Source organism: Passer domesticus, chromosome 4, assembly GCF_036417665.1.
Source record: "Passer domesticus isolate bPasDom1 chromosome 4, bPasDom1.hap1, whole genome shotgun sequence".
Classification (NCBI taxonomy): domain Eukaryota; kingdom Metazoa; phylum Chordata; class Aves; order Passeriformes; family Passeridae; genus Passer; species Passer domesticus.
In genome coordinates, this window is record NC_087477.1 from 44972229 (window position 1) to 44995793 (window position 23565).

The 23565-nt window shown below is 38.7% G+C and overlaps 1 protein-coding gene across 3 annotated transcripts in view; it reads right to left on the bottom strand.

Annotated features, from left to right (window-relative positions):
• Positions 1-23215, bottom strand: part of NPY1R (neuropeptide Y receptor Y1) — a 42567-nt gene extending 19352 nt beyond the window's left edge. The window contains exons 1-3 of one of the 3 annotated variants that reach the window (XM_064417543.1): positions 22880-23215; positions 19542-20351; positions 18867-19421 (exon numbers count right to left, since the gene is read on the bottom strand). In XM_064417543.1, the coding sequence (XP_064273613.1) occupies positions 18963-19421; positions 19542-20240 (1158 nt within the window). In that variant the 5' untranslated portion in view covers positions 20241-20351; positions 22880-23215 and the 3' untranslated portion in view covers positions 18867-18962. Of the gene's footprint in view, positions 1-7708; positions 19422-19541; positions 20616-22879 lie in introns of those variants that run through there. The other 2 variants (XM_064417541.1, XM_064417542.1) reach the window with 2 other exon arrangements.
• Positions 23216-23565: the final 350 nt, after the last annotated feature.

Here is a 23565-nt window from a genome sequence, read left to right on the forward strand (position 1 = left end):
ACACAGAAAAATGTTTTTACAATAATGGATTGTCATAATTTATGATTTAAAATATTCCTGCTTCTGTTCATTAATTCCAGCAGCTACAGCAGTCAAACTCAGAGGTTAAAAAATAACAGTTACAGTTTTGCAATGATGAAAACAGCTGGATTTAGGGAATTTATAGAAGTTATAGTCAGTAGCATCTCTTAAATGTCACATTAAATAACCATATTAAGCAATGACATATATGACTAATAAATGGAAATATTCCCAATAAAATACTTATAAACTAAAGCTAAAGCTCTAAATTAGTATTATTTAAAACACCATAGCCACAGTCTTGCATTTATAAAAGCATATCAAGAGGAAGCTTTGAAGAGTTAGAGTTCAACAGAGAAGCTCAATTCTGACTAGTTAATGGAATTTTAGCTTTTTTTTTCCTGAAAACGGCTGCAATCTTTTTGCCTAATGTAACCTATCTCATTTCAGTTAATGGCATTGAAGCATCCTAAAGCTAAATGACTGAGGCAGGACTGAAATCAAAAGTAGCTCTTAGACAGGAAAATGCTAAGTGCTGTATTACAGACTTCCATCATTTATTTGCACTTAGAAAAACTGAGACAAAATAATTGAAAGTCCCTCTTTGCTACATGTTGCCTAGAATAATAATTTCTGACTTATTTTATCACCTGGTGTACAGCACAGCTCATAGAGTCAAAAAGGTGCAAGTGATGGCACAACCCTAATTCATGCCATGCTCCACAACTGCTAGAAGAGCTAACAGAGCACCACACTGCCTTTCTCCCTGAGAAATGCCATGTCCACCAGCACGTAGATGGGCTTTGTGCATGAAGGGATTATTTCTACCTGTGCTAGCTTTTGGATATATCTAATTATACACCTATTAGTAGAATAAGGATAATTTTTAATGCATGGTTATCAACACAATCACTGATGAAAGGGAGTCAAACACATGCTGTTAGGCTTGAAGCCCTGGGTATCTTATGAAGATTTAGATGTCATTAAGAAAAACCCATTGTTTTCAGAATAATTATTTCCCTGCTGAGAAAGCATCCCCCAGTCTACAAAACCAGTATATTAACTTAGCATAAGAAAGCAATCTTATGACTTTTTTTTCCACTAGGATGGTAGAAACACTATTAAGAAACTAAGTGAGCAAAAATGTTTACTGATGGGAAGTCAAACACGCTCAGAGAACAAAACTTTTTTTTTTTTAAAGCAAGGTATCACGAGTTGCATATGACTCCACAATCACATACTGTTTAATAAAATATTTAGGTCCCACTCCTATTAGGAGTTAAACCTGGAGTTTTCCTGGAAGTTATGACTGAGAACTTTTTTTGGTCTTACACAAGACTGAGTTTGGAGCTACTGACATTTTGCAAGTGAACGCAAGAATCTTATGCATCTGTGTCAAAGCTGCCTGCTCCTTTTCTGAGACACACTGACTTAGCCAGGCAAACATGGACTCGTTCTCCTTGGGGCTTTTTTTATCCCCCCCCATGTGGAAACAAGAAAATAGTTGCCTTGGAGGCATAAATTTTCTAAACTCCACTCCTGGGCTGATTTATGTTGCACCTTAACCCGCTCTGATGTTAGCCTAGGGGCGTGACAGACAAGGCTGCATGTGCTGCATATTTTAATTTTGCTATACTGCTATAACCAATTACTCTGAACAGCAAAGACAGGGAGCAGTACTGAGATTTACTGCAACATTTGGTTTGAATAGAAAGTGGTTAGTTTTCAGCAACAGGATGAAGAGTAAAAGTAGGTAAATGAACTAGATGTTTGAAAAATATTTTAGCTCTGGATCAAAAGTCTTGTTTTCATTGGAAGGGAAGCTCCTTCCTTGGACTGCTGTCCAGTAGGCTCTTCAGCTGCGTTGTTTACAGTCCCAGTTGGGGCAATCAGGCAAAACACAATCTCTGAGCACCTAAAATGCTTATTTTTTCTTCTGAAATATTGAATACTTAGCTATAGATCCTGATATGCTGAAGGCCTTTTCCTGCAGGATTAACAGGATTTAATTTCTATAGTTTTCAGACCTTGTACCACTTTCATACCTTGTGTTGTATGGTGAAAACCAGTCATGTCTAGATGTTTCCTTATGTATGAATCAGTCTGGGTTTAGAAAACACAAGTTTTTCAAGTAATTTCTTCCAGTATAAAGGCAATTAGGCACCTCAGTGAGATGCATGCCAGACTGGATTGAAAAATCTGTATTTCAAACAGGAAATAATTTAGGATAATAATTTCAAATATGAAATGTAATCAAGGAGAGGGAAGCTAAGATGAATGCAATCTATTTATGAGGAGACAGGTAAGACAGTTACATTATCTCCATAAATTCAGCTTTGCTCTTTCCTATGAGTTATTCTAGCTTTCAGAAAGGTCATAAAGCAGGAAAAAAATCCCTGTGCAAGTAGTAGGGGATGGTTGGTTTTTTCACATTATATTATTGAAAGCATGATTTCCTAACCTTTACTATGTGAATGTTAGTTAATACATTAGTGAATCTAAAAATTCAAGATTTTGGATTTAGCATTTCAGTACTCTAGCCATTTGGAATTTATGTTAAATTTAATTAGGGAAAACAAAGTATTAATTTTTAGATCAAAATCTTCCCTCTAAACCCTCATCACCATCAGTTTGCTACTTCCCATATCAGTCGTGAACTATTTGCCCCAAAACCATCATCAATAAAGGATTCACGTTACTCAGTCTGCAATGAACCTCTTGTTGCTTTCAGTTCAAAGGGCTTTGTAGATAACAAAGGTAATAGTAATTAAAGGTAATAATAAAGGTAATAACAAATCTATAGGTAACAAAAGATTTGTGAGGAAACAAAGTCATAGTACATCAGAAACAGGAATTTTAACCTTAAAAAAAACAATGGCTATTTTACTTAGATTTTTTTTAAACTGTGTCATCCTCTCATAACTGACGCAAAATATTTATTTGGTGGGTTTTGAGTCAGAAAAGCTCCTGGTGGTAATCATCAGATCAATAATTTATTTTCAATTTTAAAAATTGAGTGCCTAGATGTTGGCCACTTGAATTCTGCACTGATAAGCAGAGAAATCAATTTTCCCTTAATGGGGCCAATGGACTTGTAACAAATCATTTTCACCACAATCAGCAACCAACTTCCCCGTTACCTAATGGCATCTTGTCAGTATAATGAAAACAGCAGTTCAGTGGAAAAAAAGGAAAATATCGAAAATATCACCTGTAGGTCCACAAATAAAGGAGATAAGAGGGAAGAAAGCAGTAGGTTGGACATACAGATATTACTGTCCTTACTGACACACTGCACACACAGTAGCCAGGGAAACAAAGGAGATGAAGGGCAGGTTACATTTATTTATTTTAGTAACTGACAGTCCTGATTCTAGAAATAATCATTTAAGTCTAAGGAGAAAATAATACTATAAAAATACGCACTTCCCTCAATTTAACTAAATTACACATTCTTTATAGCTGCTCTTTTTGAGTGCAGATTACAGCGTTACTGTGGCATCTAAATGCCTTCCAGCAGCTCACTGGCAATGTAGTTACTAATTGCTATGTTATATTTTATTAGAGCTTGGTCTTGCAAAATGTTCTAAGAGTTGCATTTGGAACAAAGACAAATCACCATTTGTCAGCATCAGAATTTCAGCAATGGACTGAAAAGTTCATATTTTCTTCAGTCTGGTACATTTCATTCCACACACGTATACATATTCAGCATAGTCTGGTTCTCTCTCTCCATTAAAAAATTGAGGAAGAGCTTCTAGTATTGTAAAACTAAGGATTTGTGTCACTTGTTGGAATGAGCTACAATGTTCATAATGCTTAATCTAGGGTTTTTTTTCATTTCAGCTGACATACAGAAATTAAATTGTTAGTAATACAAAAGGAATTTGTTATCTCGCAGCTACTTTTGATTACCTATAGTGCTTTTGACTAAACTGTTCAATTTATTACAGCCACTGAAATTTGTTCCTACGAAATCAACAGGAAGGCTGACATGTACAACAAAGAACAACTCTGCTACGGCAAAGGACTTGCTTGGATATCCCAGGTGGTCTCTTCTAGTATTGTATGGCCCTGAAAGAGCCAAGAGGAAAGCATAACAGCTTGGGAAGCTGCATTTTTAGGAATTTTATACTGCAATTTTTTTCACTGTTTAACAAATTTAAATGCTAGCAATAGGTATAGTCAAAATTTAAATGAGATGCAGTAAACTAGCCTTGGATTTGAAGTGCATTCAGTTTCCTAAAAGACTAAATGATAAGAATTGTTGTGGTTCAAAATTTGATCTTGGGAAATTTTTACCATGGCATTACAGTCAATCAGAGAACATCTATGTACACAATGTATTACAGGGTTGTGCATTCATGGTTATTAATGTAAAAGAAGACAAAAAAACCTCTCCTATAAAACTGTGTGTGTGTTTGTCTGTCTATATCTAAGCTCTGTCTATATCCACACACTTGTACATATGCATATATGAAGATACATAAAATCATATAATCACCTTTATTTTACCGACTACTGATTGATACTGTTGTCCCATTAAAAATTCATTAGTACTATAGCCCAGCTTTAAAGACAGAACATGCATATTTTGTATACGTCCTGTCAGTTGCTTTCATCCAACTGAATACTTTGTTAAATAGCTGAAGGCTTACCAGCAGTCCTACGAACAGCCCAAACAGACTGTCCCAGCTTTCAGTGGATGAGTTATGACATTCAGTCATATGCCTGAAACTAAGCCATAAGTAGAAAAGTGCATTTAATTTCTGCAAAGGGAAGTCAGTTGAAGTATCTGCTGAAAAAAATTAATTTAAAGCTTATACAAGCTAACAGAATAAATTTATAATACTTTCAGTTTTTCTTGACAATACTACTTTCTCATTCCTGCCTCACTTTTGTTTTTCTCTTGCCCCTTCTGTTTCAGTTTTTTCTTCATTTTCCAGCACCCCAGGATCTGTGCACTGAGCTTGATGTAGTTAGAACAATTGGACTGTAAATCAACACTCACTTTTCCCTTCATTGTTTGTATGTTACATCTAATAAAAAAAGGGAAAAAGAAAAATTGAATTTTAAAAACCTTACATTGGTACGTGGTGATTTAAATTCATTGCCATAGTGACTACTGCTTATTTCTCAAGCTTAGTCTTTCTACAATAACAAAGCTATCACCCACACATGTCTCTGCTTATTCTTCCTCAAATAAACACTCTAATGCACATAGTACCAGAGGATAAGTACAGTAGATACTGTACTTCGGTATTTTTGTGAAAAATCACAGAAAAGAATGTGTGCAGTGAGAACTAATGTGAAAAAATGTACAAAGATAGGAGTTAACTTATTGAGAAGAGAAATATCAGTTGCAAGGGATTAACGAATTTAATATTCATATGTTTTTAAAAAGTGAAGATATTACTTCTTTTCTGATTTTTCTGAAGTCATATTGATCTTAGGCAATTTGCAAACTTACTTTTTAAAGCAACAAACATTATTACAGTTTCTAAAATGAATCTGGTCTAAAAGTCATGTTCCCAAGCTTCCCTACTATTTTTCCTTTACAGTGTCTCTGGTTATGCAGTTTTTCCCTTGAGCTACTACCTCTTTAGGAAGAGAGGGTAAAAAGTTGTTACAGACACTCCATATCCTTTTCTAATTCTCCAGTCCCATTCTCTATAGAATTATTGTAAAGGGATCTTGGAAGAAGACAAATGGTTTTCAATTACATTAAAAGGGTTGTAATTTATTGTGAAGTCACATGGAACATCTAGGGTGTTATGAGAGTGTGTAAGAACTGGAGAAGTTCTATCAGTGGTACTTTATAAAGTACCAGAACCCCCAAAAATGACATTTATTTGAAACCCTGTAATTCATAAAATTTGGCTTCTTTCAGCCAACATGGGGTGTTTTTCCAGAGAGGAGGAGAGGATTTTAGATGCCTCTTAGTGCTTAATTTCATGGTCTTATCAAATGTTACATTTTATTGGAAAAAAAAGCTGAATAAATTAATTTTGAAAATTTAATGGCAGTATGTAATTTTTCTTATCTCACAATAGCATTTTACAGCAAATTTTATCAAGATTATGTGAAAAAATATTTTAAAACTTCTTATAAGTCTGAACAGTATACTTTTTTTTTACCAAGTCCAAAACTGGTGTTCACATACAACCCAAACCATGTATTTCCTTGAATTAACTTTTCTTTTTGATCTTAAAAAAAAAAAAAAAAAAAAAGATATGCTATTATTTCAACTCCAATTTCAGTGTTCAGTGAAGCTATTACACATTTTCCGGATCCATTCACCACACTGGAACTTTCCCAAAGCATTTGCAAGCTTTGTTGCCTCTCTTAGCAATCTGGTGCCTGGAAGGGAGATAGCTGCAAATGTTGTTTCTCTCTCTAACCCATAGTCAAAAAGAACATTGGCACTAAACCAGTAACTTTGCTGCCAAAGCTACTTTTTTTTATCCTCAGTGCTCCACCAGCTTCTTACTGTTTTTCACCTTCATTGACTTTTGATTTTCTTTTGCCTTCTTTTGGACAGAACTGTTGTAATGGGATTTCATTACAAGCACTTGCCCTAGCAGATTGACCTTACTCACCTTACTTGGATGTGGAAGTATTTCTTTCAGGTTCATGAAGAAAGATTTTCCAAAAGAGCCATTACTTCAAAGACAGGCTGTCTGTGTAAATACCCTGTCCCTTGGAGAACAGTCCACTACCTCTATATATTCTATCAATTACATCATATATATATAAAATTCTGCAAGTTAGAAAGACCTGTAAGTCTCCTGAGCACCTTTTTTAGCAGATGGAAATATCTCTTCTATTTCTCAGCAGATTCATCCTTCCCAGCTTCCCAGTTTTGTCTAGGGGAAGACAGCTGAAGATTTTTTTCAAAACCCTGAATCCAGCAATCTGCAGGGCTGTCCACTAATTGTCATTGAAAGGGGGTAGCAAAATTCTGAACAGGCTTTCTGAAATAATCAGGACACAAGAAAATGCATAGCTCATATGCAGCAACTCCATGAATGTTCAATGCAGTAAAGAAGGCACATATTATATTGCAATTAAATTTTTCCCTATGGATTTCTGTAGGCCTCACAGCAGGGCCTTGATATTTAATACTGAGTCTATTAAATGTAATCTTGTATTACATTTAAAACTCCCAGCATCACAAATTATATATTCAAAGCAATTCTAAGAAGCTGCCAAAGGGGATCAGCAGGGGAAAATCTGACACTGTGAATGGCTAGTGATGACAGTCAATTTCTACTGTCAAAAAGTTATGTGATAGTGTGTTGGGTTCATTTCATACGTTGTATGATTCAGACACAGTCACCTTCCATGACTGTAACAAAAACCGTAGATTTTAAAAAACCGGCCATCAAATTCTTCGCGTGTTTTAAGTGAGAGTGCTGGTAAGATCATCTGAAAGGCTGGCCAGAAACAGTAATATGCTTTTTAAAAAGGAACAGAACAGAAGGAAAATCACGAAACAAAGTCCACAGAATAAAATGAGAACACCCAGGAGTATGCCAGTGTTAGCAAAATATCAATAGGCCTTGAGCACAAAGGAAAATCAGCACCTCCTACTACCCTTTCCTCTGGCAAACTTCACAGTGAACCCAGAGAGAAGCTCCATTTTGATCTCCCAGATTTTATACCCATCTTGTGAAAGCAAACTTACTGAGGAAAAGGCTGCCAGTTGTCAGGTCACGAGGCAGGAGAGAGGCACAGGAGCCAGAAAGCCTCATCCCAGCGTTCCTGTGGCAGAGAGCTTTTCCTCCCCAAGCCCTCCCTTATATAGGGCATTTGAAAGACCCGGTCTGCATGCTTTCATTGGTTTGAACCCCACCGCCCTTCAGGTCCTGGCCAGTGAGCTGGCTGTATCTTTGGGAGATATTTGGTTGGCCAACACCCTTGTCAATCACTGTAACAGTTGGTCAAAATTCCAGGCTCTAGCCATTTCTTTTTAGAAATGTGACAGAATACACTATATCAGTCAAATTATATTTTACTGTGAAAGTTTGGAAAAGTCAAGAAGTTACAGTATTCTAAAAACCTCTAGATTTTTAATTCAGTCACTTTATTCAAAATATTCTTTCCAGTATGTCTAACAATGGGTTTATATGCATTTATTACACATTTATATGCAAATGTTTTAATGTGGAAAGAAGATATATGCTTGCTAATACATTAAAAGATCTCCAGACTAGAGTGCACATCTATATCTTAGGGACTCAGTTAAAACCTTAGTTAAAACAATTTCACATTTCAGATATTGGTTATTACTTCTTTCTTTCAAAAAATGCTGCAGTTCGAACTTAAATATCTGATGTAAATGAGCTTCAGTGAACACAGTAAATAAGCTCTCTGATTTTATGAGTGTCACATATCACAGTCTCTGAGCACTTTACAAGGGAGCATATATGACAAGGCTGAGTCATATATGATTTCGTAAGTCAAGCTTAGCTGAATCAAGGCAATTCCTTCTAAGCTCAAACTTTGAAAGTGAGTTGAAAATTAAAGTTCACAGTGATTCAACACAGTAATTGCTGGTAAAAGTGATTGATTTTAGCAAGACAGTTTGAAGCTACTGGCATACCAGAATATGCTTGGAGAAAGCTCAGATATCAGGGCTAGTGACATTGCCTAGCCTAGTCATATAAACATAGAATCAATGGAATCTTGACCACAGCAGTTTCTTGAATTCAATTTTCACTCAATTGCACAAACTTTCTTTTCTCATTCAATGTAGCCCTGCAACAATCTGTCTCTTCCATACAGTTTCCAGGTGAAGGAGAGAAAAAAAACCCACTGAAATACAAGGTTTTGGAATCCAGAGGCTCACGCCACAGATCACTGCACATGATTGTAGAGTTTACTAGAAAATGCATACTTCCATGATTATTATATTTCTTGGAAAAGAGTTAACAGCTTCTACAGCACAGTGTGCATAAAAGGTGTTTCTATATTGAAAAGCAAAAATGGTTGTCAGAATGCAACGCTTAAATCCTAAGACAAGAGAAGGCTCCTTTAAACAGCAAGTACTCAGGATCTAGACAAAGTCCAACCAAGCCTTTTTGTTTGGCAGAACCAGCAGCTCACACAATGGGGGCCACCCAAAATAGCTGACCTTATAGCATACCAGAGCTAACACTGATGGATTAAGAAGTATTTTCCTTATTAAAAAGTTAGTATGCAGTTTGACTAGTATATTTACATAGCCATGCCAGCCCAAGCACTGTGCATTCCCATCTTTAGACATTCACTCATTCCTCCCACCAACCTCTGCCTTCAAACCAGAACAAGTGTTTGTGTAACCAGCTGACAAATGGGACCAATTCCCCCATTCAAATCCCTTCTTTATTGTTAGGTTTATTGTTCTTAAGCTGGATCTATGCCACAGCTTAGTTTACCTTTAGTCTGACAAGTGCTGGTGATGCGGAGGCGTGGGAAGAGAGAAAGGTGGGGAGAGGGATTGCTTAACGCTGTACCACACCTGCAGGAGGTCTGTGAGATTGTCACTTCAGTGGTCCCAGCAGTGGCTGCTTGCAATGAGAATACAGAGGGTCAGTGTAAAGAATTGCAAACAAAACACTTAAAGGAAGCAGAGATTGAGCTTCTTTAACCCGGGCTAACTTGGAACTTGTCTTCCTGTTGTTCTGGAAACAGCACTGTATAAAAGGTGTTTTTAAATAGCATTGCATAAAGAACATGTTTATCTCAGCTTCTGTCTAATCAAAGCAGCTTCATATGATCTTGAATTCTGGCTATAGGGCACAGTAGCAGAATACTCTGATATAATTAAATACTCCTGTTAGCAGGGATATGCTTCCAGAGAGCACTGAAAAATCAGCATAGCTTTCAGACTGGGTCAGTAATGGCACAAGCCTTCAGTGCGATGTTTAAGGCATCAAAACTGTCTCTGTGCTACCCTGAACTAAAAACGCAGGTTAGAGTGGTGTTTGAAGGAGGGATCTGCTTCCAGAGAGCACTCAAAAATCAGCATAGCTTTCAGATTGGGCCAGTAACAGCACAATCCTTCAGTGAGATTTTTAAGGCATCAAAACTGTCTCTGTGCTACCCTGAACTAAAAACACAGGTTAGAGTGGTGTTTGAAAGAGAGAGGGTATGGTTTAAGAAATTATATAAAAATATATGTTTTGAGCAGAGAGGTTTTTTCTGGCTCTTTTTTTTTTGTCTAACTGTAATCATAGTACAAGCAGTACCGCATTTCTAAGAAAACCCATTTAAGAACCCATGCTGACTACTCCTGATCACTTTCCTGTCCTTCATGAACCTAGAAATGACTTTCAGGATCAATGGTTTTCAGGATCTGATGTTCAATAACTGTGAAGGAAGGCTGCATCCAGATCCAATGGATTTATTTATGTCAAGGAGTTTAAGTATTCCCTAACCTGATCCTTTTCACCCAAGGGTATACCTTCCTTGTTCTTGCTTTTCCCTCTGGTCTCCAGGTCCTGGGATTTCTGAGGGCTTGTCACACTAATGAAGACAAAGGAAAGAAAGAATTCAGTACCTCAGCCTCTTCAATGTCCTGTGACACTGGGCGCCTACCCCACTTAGCAGCAGACCCACATATTTTTGCTGTTTGTGTACTTACAGAAGCCCATCATGCTGCCTTTCTTGTTGCCTTGTTCCCTCACCAGACTCAGCTACTGTTGAGCTGTGCCCTTCCTAATCCTATCATTGCACCCTCAAGAATTGTTTCTATGTTCCTCTTCTGATACCTATCACTTTGTCCCCCTTCTGTATGCTTGCTTTTTATGGTTGAGTGTTTAGGAGCTCCTTGCTCATCCACACAGGCCTTGTGGTATCATTGCTTAACTTCCAGCTCATTGGGATGGATTGTTCTGCAGCTTTGAAGAGATGATCCTTGAATATCAAACAGCCAGCCTGGTCCCCTCTTCCCTCCATAGCCTTATCCTATAGGACTCTTTCAGGCAGATCCATGAAGAGGCCAAAATCTGCTCTTCTGATGTTCAGGGCTGTGATCTTGCTGCTTGCCTTGCTCCATTCTTTTAGGAGTCTAAACTCCACTGTCACTGAAGCCAATACTGCCTTCAGTTGTCACATCCCTGACAAACTCTTCCTTATTTACAAGTGTGAGGTATATCAGATCTTCTCACTGATTTCTGTGTCATCTCTATCAGGAAATTTCCATCAGTGCTTTCCAGGAACTTCCTGGATTTCTAAATGCCCTGCAGTTTTATCAGGGAGGTTAAAGTCCACCACAAGGATGAGGTCTAACATGGTCTAAACATAAGAACTGCTAAAGGTTAAAGGTTTTATGTAAATTGATAAAATTCACTTGAAGTCAGAATGTTAATGTGCTTCTATAAATGATAGTAAACATATATATCTGTGTTCTACTGTGTAGAATTTAAGATGCTAACACCTACAATGTGTATGACCTGCTCAAAAGAACAACCTTATTTAAATAACAGGTACTTAGTTTATTCAATATCATTTCACTCTCAGAAAGCTTCAGCAAATCTGTCAGGACTGAGTGAAACTCATCAAGGAATTCAAAAGCCAAGGTATTTAATTTCCTTATGTTACCTTAATCCTAGGCAAGATAAAATCTATTAGTCTAAAAAACCAATCTGAGAGCTTCAGAGATTAATCTCAACTACCTGCCTCATCCATGCCACAAACTTCTGGACAATATCACAGATGTTTCTGCAGCATTTGACTAATATGAATGAGACCAGGCTCAGGCTTTATGATTTCATGAAGTAACTTGGTTATCTGAATGTATAAATTCCACTACAAAAATCATTAATATTTGAATTCAAGTTTCTGTATGTTGACTTAAATGTGCCCTTATCTAATTCTGAAGACACTTGTTTTTAAGCAATGGCTTGCAGTGGTTTTATTAAGACTGCTTATGTTCCTGCTTAAGGTAAATGCACAGCCTGTGCTGCAGGCTGAGATTCCTTCTTGCCTGAAGTGAATTTCAGATGTAAACTAACTTATGCTGCCTGGCTGTTAGTGATTTTTCCTTTTTTTTTTTTGAATATATATAAGGTGAAAAAAGCAGGAGTAGTAGTAATCATCATCATCATCATCATCATCATCATCATCAAAAAAAAAGCCCACACTTTGGCTAGTGATGAATTGCTAGTACTCGCTTCAATTTTCTGTGAAGCAAATTGGTTTAAATCAGTAAGCCAGGCAGCTCAGCGGACACATTTAACTTGTAACTGTGTCAAGAAAATATAGCAGAATAAAACTCACAGAAGAACTTGAGGATTACCATACTGTAAGAAGCAGCTGAAGATGACTTTTTAATTTTTCCCTTGGACTTGTAGATGTTCAGACATGTATTGCATCTTAGTATCACTTAAAAGTACTTCACCCAAAGCTGACTGAAGTCAATGAGAGTCTTTTCATTAACCCCTCCAGTGTTTTAGGTGAGGCTCTAAGGCTTTTACTTCAGCACCCGTCTAACTACAGACATATCAGCATGGTGACTGACATCCAGGTGATGACCACTGTGCCCAAACTGATAATAAGTCAAAGCTTAGATGAAGAGCCTCAAACTTTACAGTCATAATAATGGAAATAAAAATCAGAGAAGGTAATCCAGTCCTCTCTCTTATATCTCTTAATTACACAACTTTCACTAGTCTTCAAGAGAAAAAAGTGAAGACGTTTCCATATATATCTTCAAGTATAGTACAAACAATGAGAAGCTTATAGGCAAGTGAGAGGCTGTAAGGCTAAGTAAGGATACAAAGTGGGTTACCCAGTGTCTCCTCTCGCCGAATGTCTCTGGTGTCTGATCACCAAGAGAAAGTTTACTCTAAATGTGTAAGCTGACATTTAGGTTACACGAATTAAAATTATAAAAACAGCTTTAAATGAAAGGAGCTGAATAACAGCATGCAACAACAACATTTTCAACTTCTCTATTGCCTGAAACATGTTCACATTGCCAGTCACATTTCTACAAGCCCTACATGGCCTCTCACCCATGTCTTCAAGCACACATTGAATAGGATCTTTCAAGGACATGTTTTCACAGACAGCTTTTATTAAGAAACAACATAAACAGCATAATAACTTGGGAGACTTTCATAGCTTGGGAGAGGCTGGGGCAGGAGGGAAGATTGCGAAGGGAAAAACAGCAGCACAGTATCAGTGTGGATATGAGCCAAGAGAGACAAGGAGGGCTTTGTTGATCAGGTTACTCCTCCTGCCATAAACAAACCTTCTCCATGTTGTGCAGAAGAAGCAAATGGACTCGTGCAGTAGGTGGGTGCAATGAAAAGCTGTTATTTTTCAATTGTGCCAAAACCATTTCATTTCCTTTGTTTCAAAAAGCAATCCAGATTAATCCAAGGTAAAGAGTATTAAAAATATATATTTTCAGAGTCATTTATAAAGGTCCATATTCTTTTTCTGGAAATGGGAGCAGAGAACCTCTTTATCATATATACTTCTTTGACCACCACTTTGCTCAAAAAAAGCATTTACCTGTCAGACTGTTGGCCTCCCAAAATAAATATATATCTGATTCTCCCTTTGAGTCTTTTTGTGTCTGACATCAAGGCATCAAGACTTCATCCAGATCTTCTGCTTTTTGTCTCTCTTCCAAACTCCATTTCCCTTTATATCTGAAATGTTGCATAATTTGTAGCAAGCTAGTTAACCATGCAGAGCATCTCCTGTGCAGCACTTTCAAACATGTTTTCACCTGGGACAAATTCTTGTAACTAAGCCTGACCTATGATAAATAATCAGATCATCAATTCAGATCTTTGGAAAACACAAGACAGTGTGTGCTGTCAGTTTTGCTGCAATGAGCTGGATGTTCTGCATGGACATGCTTCCTACACAGGCTTTGTAAATTATATCCTTCTAAATCTTGAGAAACTTGCCTATGAGACACTTTCCGGAAGATCATTTTAATGAAAGAAACTATTTAAAGCACTGTCCTGAATAGAACTGAATTTTATCATATACTCAGGCACTTTACAAAATCAGAGAACAAATTTCTGCAGCTTCCTCAGAAAGCAGCTAGCAAGGGGATGAAATACAAAGTGAGAGCAGAAGCTCCATGGAAGATGGAGGAAGGGAGGCGGTAGTCACCAGGCTCAGTGCTGCCCTGGAAGATGCCAGTCCTGCCACTTAGCAGCTGTATAGACAACTGAGGGAAAGACATTTTGGAAATGCATAGCACCAGAGTAGTGTAGGTGTGAGTGTCTTGGAGACTAGGAAAGAAAGCTCAAGTTAGTCCTTGTGAATGCACTCCCGAATATTTGAAATATCGACTTCGATCAGACCATTAACACTGTTATGCATGGGCAGAAATACTGAATAGAAGTCATTTCTGACCACAGGTTAATTAAAGTATAAGAGCCAAAGCTGATCACATTTGTTCATCTTGTATGTTTTATACTCAAGCATTTGAAATTCTGCAAAACCTGTATAGAAGAATTTTCTTTCATGTCAACTTTAGTAATGACTTGGCTAATTAGTAATAACTCAGGGAAGCAGATACCACATACTAAAAAACACAAGAATGAAGAGGATATGGTAGATCTCGGAGCTGTATATATACCCTTCAACTGAGAAATTACTGTCAACAAAATTTATCATTCGGTTATAATTATTATTCCTCTTCCCTTTCCACTCAACTGAATTAATTTAATCTGTTGCAGACAGAGATGTTATTTAAGCTACTGTTTTGTAAGCTTTAAAAATAAGAAGAGAAGATAGAAAGTCTCCTTATTGTCTTCATTCTCTCTGCACTGCTTTGGTAAATTATTTGATATAAAGTAGGAAGGAAAGCATTAAACTGAAGTATTATGAAGCCCAGAAAAAAAATCCAGAGAAGAATCCAGAAGAAAAAAAAAAAAAGGCCAAACAACTATATGCCATTAACTTATTTCTGTAAAAAGCTAATATCCAAAAATACATTTTTAAGAAAGAGTGTGAGCTTCCAGCTAGCAATTCTGTTTTATTTAGTAGAAAGCCTAGGCAAATGGTGAACTTTGAGAAAGCTCTCAGTTTTTTGATCTGAGGATGTTTCTATGAGGTCAAAATGAGAATTTGATATACAGGCCTGGATTGAAACATATACTGATTTACAGTCTGAATATGAATCAGCATAAAATTTTCCCTTTAGGATCCATTAATAATAGCTGGTACTGTAGTGCAAGACCACAGAGTCAGAATATATGAGCCCTTAGCCATTCACACCTTCATCAGTGATGAGATGCAGTCAGCAGCAGCTCAAGCCCCTCAGGGGTTCTGTCATGTTGATTTCTTTTCCTGCTTTAAATCTTTTCTTTTTATGTGGTCATAATGACAGGGTAGATTATATACATATAGATATATATTTTTAAATTTCCAGTCGTCTCTTAGCCTACCAAAGGCAGGTTTTATTGTCAATTAATCACTTCCTTTCTTATTATCCTTTTTTAATGTTGACGTGAAAGTCATGAATTACTGTACATAGTAACAATGACACAACCTTTTTTTTTTTAAATAGCAAAATGGGAACACAGACGGATTTATTAACATTACATACAAATATGCTGGTTTATTTAGATTATGCAGAAATGTTATGCAGAAATGTTTGTGGTTGACCAAAGTGACGCTTAAGATGCTAAAATAACTGACAAATGAAGCAAATACTGATGCTTATTAAATAGTTACATTTGTCATTTAAGGCTGGAGATTTGACATGAAATGTATGACACATAAATAATAAGATACATTATAGATCACTCACTGTTCTGTTTTTCTGTCAGTAAAACTTTTCTACAAGTCTGAAAGAATAAAAGGGATCTTCAGGCTTTTGAGACAGGAATCAACATGTGCTGAAGTGTAGGACGTTTGACAAAACAGCACATAGAAGAAATAAATATCAATCCAGAATGATTGAAAAATTATAGTGAAACACGAACCCTGTCAGCTTATCCTGTAAGAAATTTAGCATATAGAGGAGAAGCCATGCTGGAGCTCTGAAAATGAAAAAGAGGATCAGTACTGTAGCTGGCAGTTGGGAGGGGAAAGCTTTGGAGAACTCCAGCATCAAGTCATGAAACCAAAGACAAAAATACTGCTCTCAGTAGATCTGAGCAACACCCTGCAGATGTTAGGTCAGCACCTCAGAGAGACTACTTTTATCTCTGTCCTCATAACAAATCCCTTAGAAGAGCCATGATTTTGCCTCTGAAATTCTCCAAATGCATTTTCCTGCAGAAGAGTCCTTACATTGTGTTCATTTCCACTGTCATTACAGGCTGTGTGCTCTGTGCTATTTGTGTGGCAAAGCACTAACCTGCGTCCTCAGCAGAGGCTCAGAAAGGCTTCTTGCAGGGAAGTGAGGAAACATAAGAAGCCTGATCCCAGGACAGCAGTGCAGAGGGAAAACAGCTCCTGACCTCAACAAGAATGAGCAGGAAGAATGCTCCCATTTACATTTCACCCTGTTGATCAGGTGCTGGGGGCAAAAAAATCCTGACATGCATTCTCAGGAGATAGTGTGACACACTGTCAGATGGGCTGTGTGATTTGAGGCTGCGCCTCAAGCAGAGAAATGTTGACATAGGAAGAATTATGTTGCTCTCCCACTGCAGACCTCCAAATCTTAGGACACACCTGGTTCAGGTCCCTGAGCACCAGCAGGCTCTTCTAAGGTTCCTCTACACCTGCCCTGTGTAAGCACCTAATTCAGCTTGGTCAAAAAATTTCCAGCAAACTAAGTGGAAAGTTTCTTAACTGAGTGAATTTTCTTTTTGCACTACATTGAAAGAAAGGGCTTAAAAAAAAAAAAAAAAAGAGGAAAAAAGCCATAAAATTCACAGTGACTTTTTGTAATGGGAAAACCCCACTGTGACAATCTTAATTAAAAAAAAAACAAAACCGTGGCTGTTTTTGTACATTGTATCTCATTGTGAAAATATGTATCCTTTGAAATATGAAAATTGTTGCAAAGTGAGAGAGAAATAATTTCGGGAAACCCCTGTCAAGTTATTAACAGCACATTCCACGGAGAAGCACAAAGAAAAAGGAAATCTCATAAAATACAAAAGGCCAAAGCTCTGAAAGAACCTTTTGTCTTATAATTAATTTTCTACATTCTGCCTCTGTTCTCAAGCACAGAAAACTCCTTCTAAATTAAATTATCTTCCAGTAGAGAAATACATGGAATTATGATGCACAAGAACACATTGCTACTTTAATATCCTACACTATTTATAAGACAGCACAAGGCACAGTGTTTCACTTTTAAATACTGGCAATCCAAATAATTTTAATTTCTTAGGTATTTATCTATGTCAAATTCAGAACATATGAAATTCACCATAGCATTCTGAGATATTTTTGCTTAGAAATATATCACATCAGATTTCCATTTATGTTGCATTTACATTTATATCCATTTTGGAGACTGTCTTGTCTGCCAGAATGATTTAAATTGACCTTGCTGAAAGAAAGTAGGGTCTATATTGTATTTTTAAAAGCTGATTATTCAAAAAGACATTGATGATATAGCGAAGTACACTGCATGACACAGAACCTCAGCTGGCTGGTGTTGTAATTTCATTTACAGCAGTCAAGTTATATGGTTTCCCTCAACTGGGATCTAGCCACGAATATTTTGTTTAATTCGAGGATATATATTTTAAGCAGTAAAAGAGGTCTATTGTGTATATTTGGGAAATGTTTCCACACTTCAACCAACTGGGGGAACTGTGAGTTTGGAAGCTAAACATACCAATTATACCCAACCTATATTCACACCCTTCTTTTAAATTTTGCAGGTCTTGATTAAACCATCCTTTGCCTTGGAAATTGTCCAGGTTTATGCCATTGCACATGAACACAAAGTATTATGAGGCTATACATCATTTATATAGATCAACACTAATTATTATGAAAAGACTCAGGTAGCTCAATCTTACTTTTTTAATATCAGACCTGAATTTCTCTGTCACCTGTGAGGATGGAATTGCAGCTTGTCCAGACAGCAAACAGTCCCATCTCCCTCTAGATTCTGGACATAGGTCTCAAGAAGAACTTAGATGGTTCACAGGCTTGGAACAGATGGTGCTTTTCATCCCAGTAACAGTAACTCCTGTCACTGATGCCAGATAAAAATGGGGTTTGGATTTTTTAAATTAAAAAGCCTGTGTTATTAAAACCAGCTGTAATCATTTGGGACTGAAGCCCCATTTATGTTTTCATTTGCTGTGCTGAAGCATCAGTTATCCCATTGTGCTCTGTGGAATTGCTGTAGGGTTTTATTCTTGTAAATGAGAACAGAATTTCTTTCTTAATCCTGTCTTTGAAACTAAGTGATTACAGCCCAAATTGCCTCTTTGAATGAGACAACTGTATGTCCCATTTAAACACACTCTATAGGTTTCACATAATTATTTTTTTGCAAACCTACACTAACTTTACAGGATTTTAACGTCGATCAAAAGATGATTTTTTTAAAAAATCCTCTTCAAATCAAAATTTCCTAATTTTATTTTTTGGTGGATATCGTCTGTAATGACAGTGCCCCTGTGGTTCATATTGTTTCTAATGGTCTTAAATGGACACTCCTCAAACCTACTCCTTTGAAAAAAAATCAATAAGTAAACCTTTGTGCTGAAGCACAGAACTGTACAAAGAAAACAGAACAAAAACAGCTGATGAAAACCATAGGTAGCAGCAGGTCTGACTATGTCTTAAAATAAAATTCAGATATAACTTCTGTGAACATTAAAGCAATAAAAGAGACAAAAATGCACAGTGCATAATTTCAAAGTGACAACAATCAAAGTTCCTTGGAAAAGGAAGAAAAACATTACCCTTTTTGTACTTGTTATATAATTGTGCTTGTCCTTGGACACACTTCACCTTCAATCACACTTCTTGCAGTTTGGTGTCGAATTTCTATTACTTCTTTATATTTTTTCATCGTCATCACTATTTATTTTTTTAAATGTGATGGGGCTTGCCTGCCTTAAAGAGGTTTTTGAAACATCTGTGTGCATGGTGGACATGGCTATTGTCTCATAATCCTCCTCACGGGAGTGGAAGTGACAAAAATGAAAAAAAAACTGCAGGTCCCTTTGGAAGTTCTTATTGAGAAACCCGTAGAAGATGGGATTCACACAGGTGGAGATCATGGCAGTGAGGTGGCAAATCAGGAACAACAGGTTATGGCTGCAGGTAGCAACAGGCAGAATTTCATGATTCCAATCAAACACGATATTGAAGATGGTGAGAGGCAGCCAGCAAACTGCAAATGCAACCACTATTGATATCAGCATGATGTTGATCCTTTTGGTTTCAGAGGACCTGTACTTACTGTCTCTCATCTTGTCCATCATGTTGTTCCTTTTTTTTAACCGTATGTATATCTGCAGGAAATTCAACAAAGAGAAACACATGGGATAAATTAACCTGCCACTGTCATCTTTGCAAGAATAAACAAACATCAGGTAGAATGAAGTACACATTGCAAGAGGATTCTATCTTACCTTCAGGTAGCAAATAAATATAAAACAAAGTGGTCCAAAGTACTGAATCACCAAAAGCGTTGTTGTATAAGAAAGCCTGGCAGTGTCCCAGGGGAACAGGTCCAAGCACACATATTTGTCCTTATATTCATCAAATGTTACATTTCTGAAGGGCTCATCTGTTAATACGTGGTAGATCAGGAAAGGCAAGGAGGAAGCTGTGGCTAAAATCCATATGGCAGCAATCCCCATGTAGGCATGTCTGTTGTTCGGCCTCCAGCCGCGGGGGTTGATGATCAGCTGATGGCGCTCAATAGCAATGAGGACTAAAGAAAAGACCGAGACGGTGATGGAGGCACACTGCACAAAAGGGTTCAACTTGCACATGGCCTCCCCAAAAATCCAGTGGTCCATTAAAGTGTACACAAAGGTAAAGGGAAGACACATGATGGTCACTAGGAGATCAGAAAAGGACAGGTTGACAATGAGGATGTTGGTAACATTGCGCATCTCCTTTTGTTTTAAAATAATGACAATCAAGGCCAGATTCCCAGAGACTCCCAGAATTATCACAGTCCCATAAGCCAAGGCCAAAGTGAAGACCATGGCCAAAGGCACATGGCAATCTTCGTCCTCAAACTGCAAGATCTGCGAGTTCATCTCCGAAAAGTTCAGGTGACCAGAAATATTCCCGGGTGGGGCGAGCACCGAGGTGTTCATGTTGTTTCCACCCCGCCGCCGCGATCATCCAGCCGCTGCGAGCCTGCAGGCGGGCCCCGCAGCGGAGCCCGGGCCGAGCCGCTCCTCAGCGCCGCACGTCCCTCGCAGCCCCTGCGGAGGAGGGAAGCAGCAGGGCCCGTCACCCTGTGCCGTGTCCCGCGGCAGCGCCCGCCGCTCCCGCCGCGCTCCCGGGGCAGGCAGCCGGCAGGAGCGGGGCGCAGCGCGGCCAGCGGGACACCAGCCCTGCCCGCACGAAACAGCGAGACAAGAAGCAATTTCAGCCCTCCACCAGCGCAGCCTCCACTTTGTGCTTTACATCTCCTTTTCACAAGTTTAATCTGCAAACGTCTGCTTTCTTAAACTGCTCTAAATGAAATTATATCCAAGCATCACATGAGGAGGAGGGGAAAGCCCATCTGACTAATGTGACGGGTGGAAAAATGACTCAATTGCTGCTTTTTTTTTTTTTTTTTTTTTTTTTTTTTTTTTTTTTTTTTTTCTTTTTCCCCGAAACACATACACTTGATGTTGAGCGGCCAAGTGCTCTCACCAGCGCTGGCACTGAGTGAAAGGTAAATCAGGAACTCTGAACACCTTAATCTTAGCTAGCAGGGCTGTGCAGCAAAGAAAGAAGAATAAAAAGACAAAAGACAAAACTCGGCAAATTTTAAACGCTGCAGAAATTTTTTTTAACCATGCAAGGGAAATAGGCGTGCTTAAATAACCACCCCTTTGCAAGGCCTTGGATTTTAAAAATCTGAAAATTAAGCATATGTGTTCAGAAGGCAAATTAAAAAATTAAATCAAATTAATTCATAAACAATTATAGAACAATTAATTGATAACCTGACACACCTTTACTTCAACTTGCCATTAGTGCCGTTGAATCTGGGCATCATTAGTGGCACTGCAGTCCACACTTAATCTGGAACTTTCTGTCTGCCCACTCCTGTGATCCTGTGAGCTAAATTTATTGCTCACTTAACCTTAGGTTATGGTAATGGAAGTAATGCCACTTAAAATTCACACAAGTGGGTTTCAAATGTGACTTCATATGGCATTTATCAGAAAAACATTGCCGTAAAAACATTGTCCACTAAAATGTACTTCAATACAAGTTACCCTGAACAGGTGAACTTTTGTTCTTAAATTACACTCAATATAAATCTCTGTACTATGTAAGTTTCTGGAGAAGAATCGTCTTTGCTTCTTACTGGTGACAGACACCCTTTTAACCAGCCACATGCCGGGCACCAGAGCTGGGGCTGCCTCCTCCCCAGGGCAATGTGTGAGGGCTGGGCTCGCAGCTGCAGCCCCTCCTGGGGGTCAGCCAAAGGGTGACCAAGCCAATGCCATGCCTTGCTGCTGCTGTCAGAGCTAACCCTGCTGGCTTTTCTGGCTCTTTCAATCAGCACAAGGCTGCATGAAACTGTGACAGGCAATGTAGCTTGGCTCTGAGTGATATTGCACTGTGAGAGTTAACAGCAGTGATTTCAGACAAAAGGCTTCTCTGTCTGTTTGACTACTCTGATTTTTAAGCTATCTAGGTATGCACCTGAGTATTACCTCTCAGACCTTCTGCTAATTAAATTTGTCAGAGCTCATAGTCCACCTGTTTTAGGGTCTAATAAAGAAATTTCCACCCCCAAGATTCCTTGAAGCATCACTTCTGTCATAGCCAGAAGTGCTTTACCCAAATGGAAAGTGTGTGGCTGGTGTGGAGAACCAGAGCTCCTCAATTCCCGCAGTGTAACTTTATCATAGTCTGAAAAGCACCACCTGGATTTAATAATGAACTCCACCATCACTTCTATGGCACGAGGTGAGCACTCCAGCCCTGTGACTTGATAGAATGATGCAAAAGCAGGCAAGGAGCAATGTCCTGCAAGGAGGGAACTGGGCAGGTTCTTTCACCAACCAGTACCAAACTGCCCCCAGCAATAACGTATCTAGGGTTTCATGCTCTTGGTTTTTCTACTCCCTTAGCCAAGCTCTGTTCTTGCTTATTTATTAAATATCAAACTCCAAACCAGAAAATGCTACTGCTCCTTCTTCCCTCATCTCTCCCATAGCAGAGATGCAACTTCTCTGATGTGGGCAAGAGTGTACCTAGGAACCAGCCCACTGCTGTCAAGTGACAAGTAGTCCTTCTTTCCTGTCCTTCTGCAAAATGGACCAGACAACAGAGGGGCATCAAGTTCAATCTCCCAGACAGCTGCACTGTTCCTTATCTCCTGAACCCCCAGCTCCCAAGTCAGGAAGGACATCCCTCCCCACTCTCAGTGGTGGCTTGGCGTGGGGAAAGCCCATAGCTCTGCAGACCCCTCTGGGTGATTGCACAGTCTCCCCTAGCAAGCACACCCTCCCGACTCTCCGTGAGAGATTTTGGTCAAAAGTTTAGCACCAGCAGACAAAAAGGGTGAAATAATGTGCTGTGAGGTGAATGGAAATGCACAGTAAAATTACTGGAGCTGTTCAAAAGCAAGAGCAAAATGCTGTCAGCCCAAGCTGAAGGTTCACCCAGCTGTTCGGAAGTTCTGCCTGGATTTTGTCACTTGCACCTAAGACAGCAAGCAAGCACCAGCCTAACTGGCACAACCACCCAGAGTCATGGAAAAGCAACCACGGGGGAAACTCACCTTGCAACTGCTCTGCCCGTCTTTGGTCTGCTCAGGGGCTGGCCCAGGAGGCTGGATGGAGAAGGAGCAGGGAGAGGAGAGGGATCCTTTGGTATTTCTCCAGTCAGATCCTAAAGATTGGTGAGGAAGGCTGGAGACTCCCCCTTAAAGCCGAACTCCACCTTACCCCAGTATCACATGATGGTGCTCTACGGAGTAGATCCTGAAAATCACACTGCAAGCACATCACCTTTAAACTGCACATCTGGGGGTGGGTTGCCTAGTAATTCCGAAAGAAATGCAATTAAATATTGAAACAAAAGAGGGGGGCTGGGGGTAGAGCGCTGGGAAAAGCTCAGGAAGGGAGACAGTTTCAAATCGGTCTGCCTGCTTCATTTTGCCTGCAAGTTATTGCCATCTTGTGGCCAAACTAAAGAAGAAATAGAAACTGGAAATTGAAACTATTAGAAAGGAGACGAGGAAGCGATTTTCAGCATAAGGAGCAAGTTACAAAGTTTGGGTTTGGCTTTTTAAACCAGTAGAGCTAGCTTCTGCTCTGCTTTTATCATCAGCAGCAATGACTGGACCAATAAGAAATGTCAGGTTCCTGAAGCATCTTGCTGTCTCACTCACAAAAAGCACTGCCCTGATCTACTTCAGTGAGCATAAAAGACACAGTAAATTGGGAAGGCTGCAAGAAGTTACCC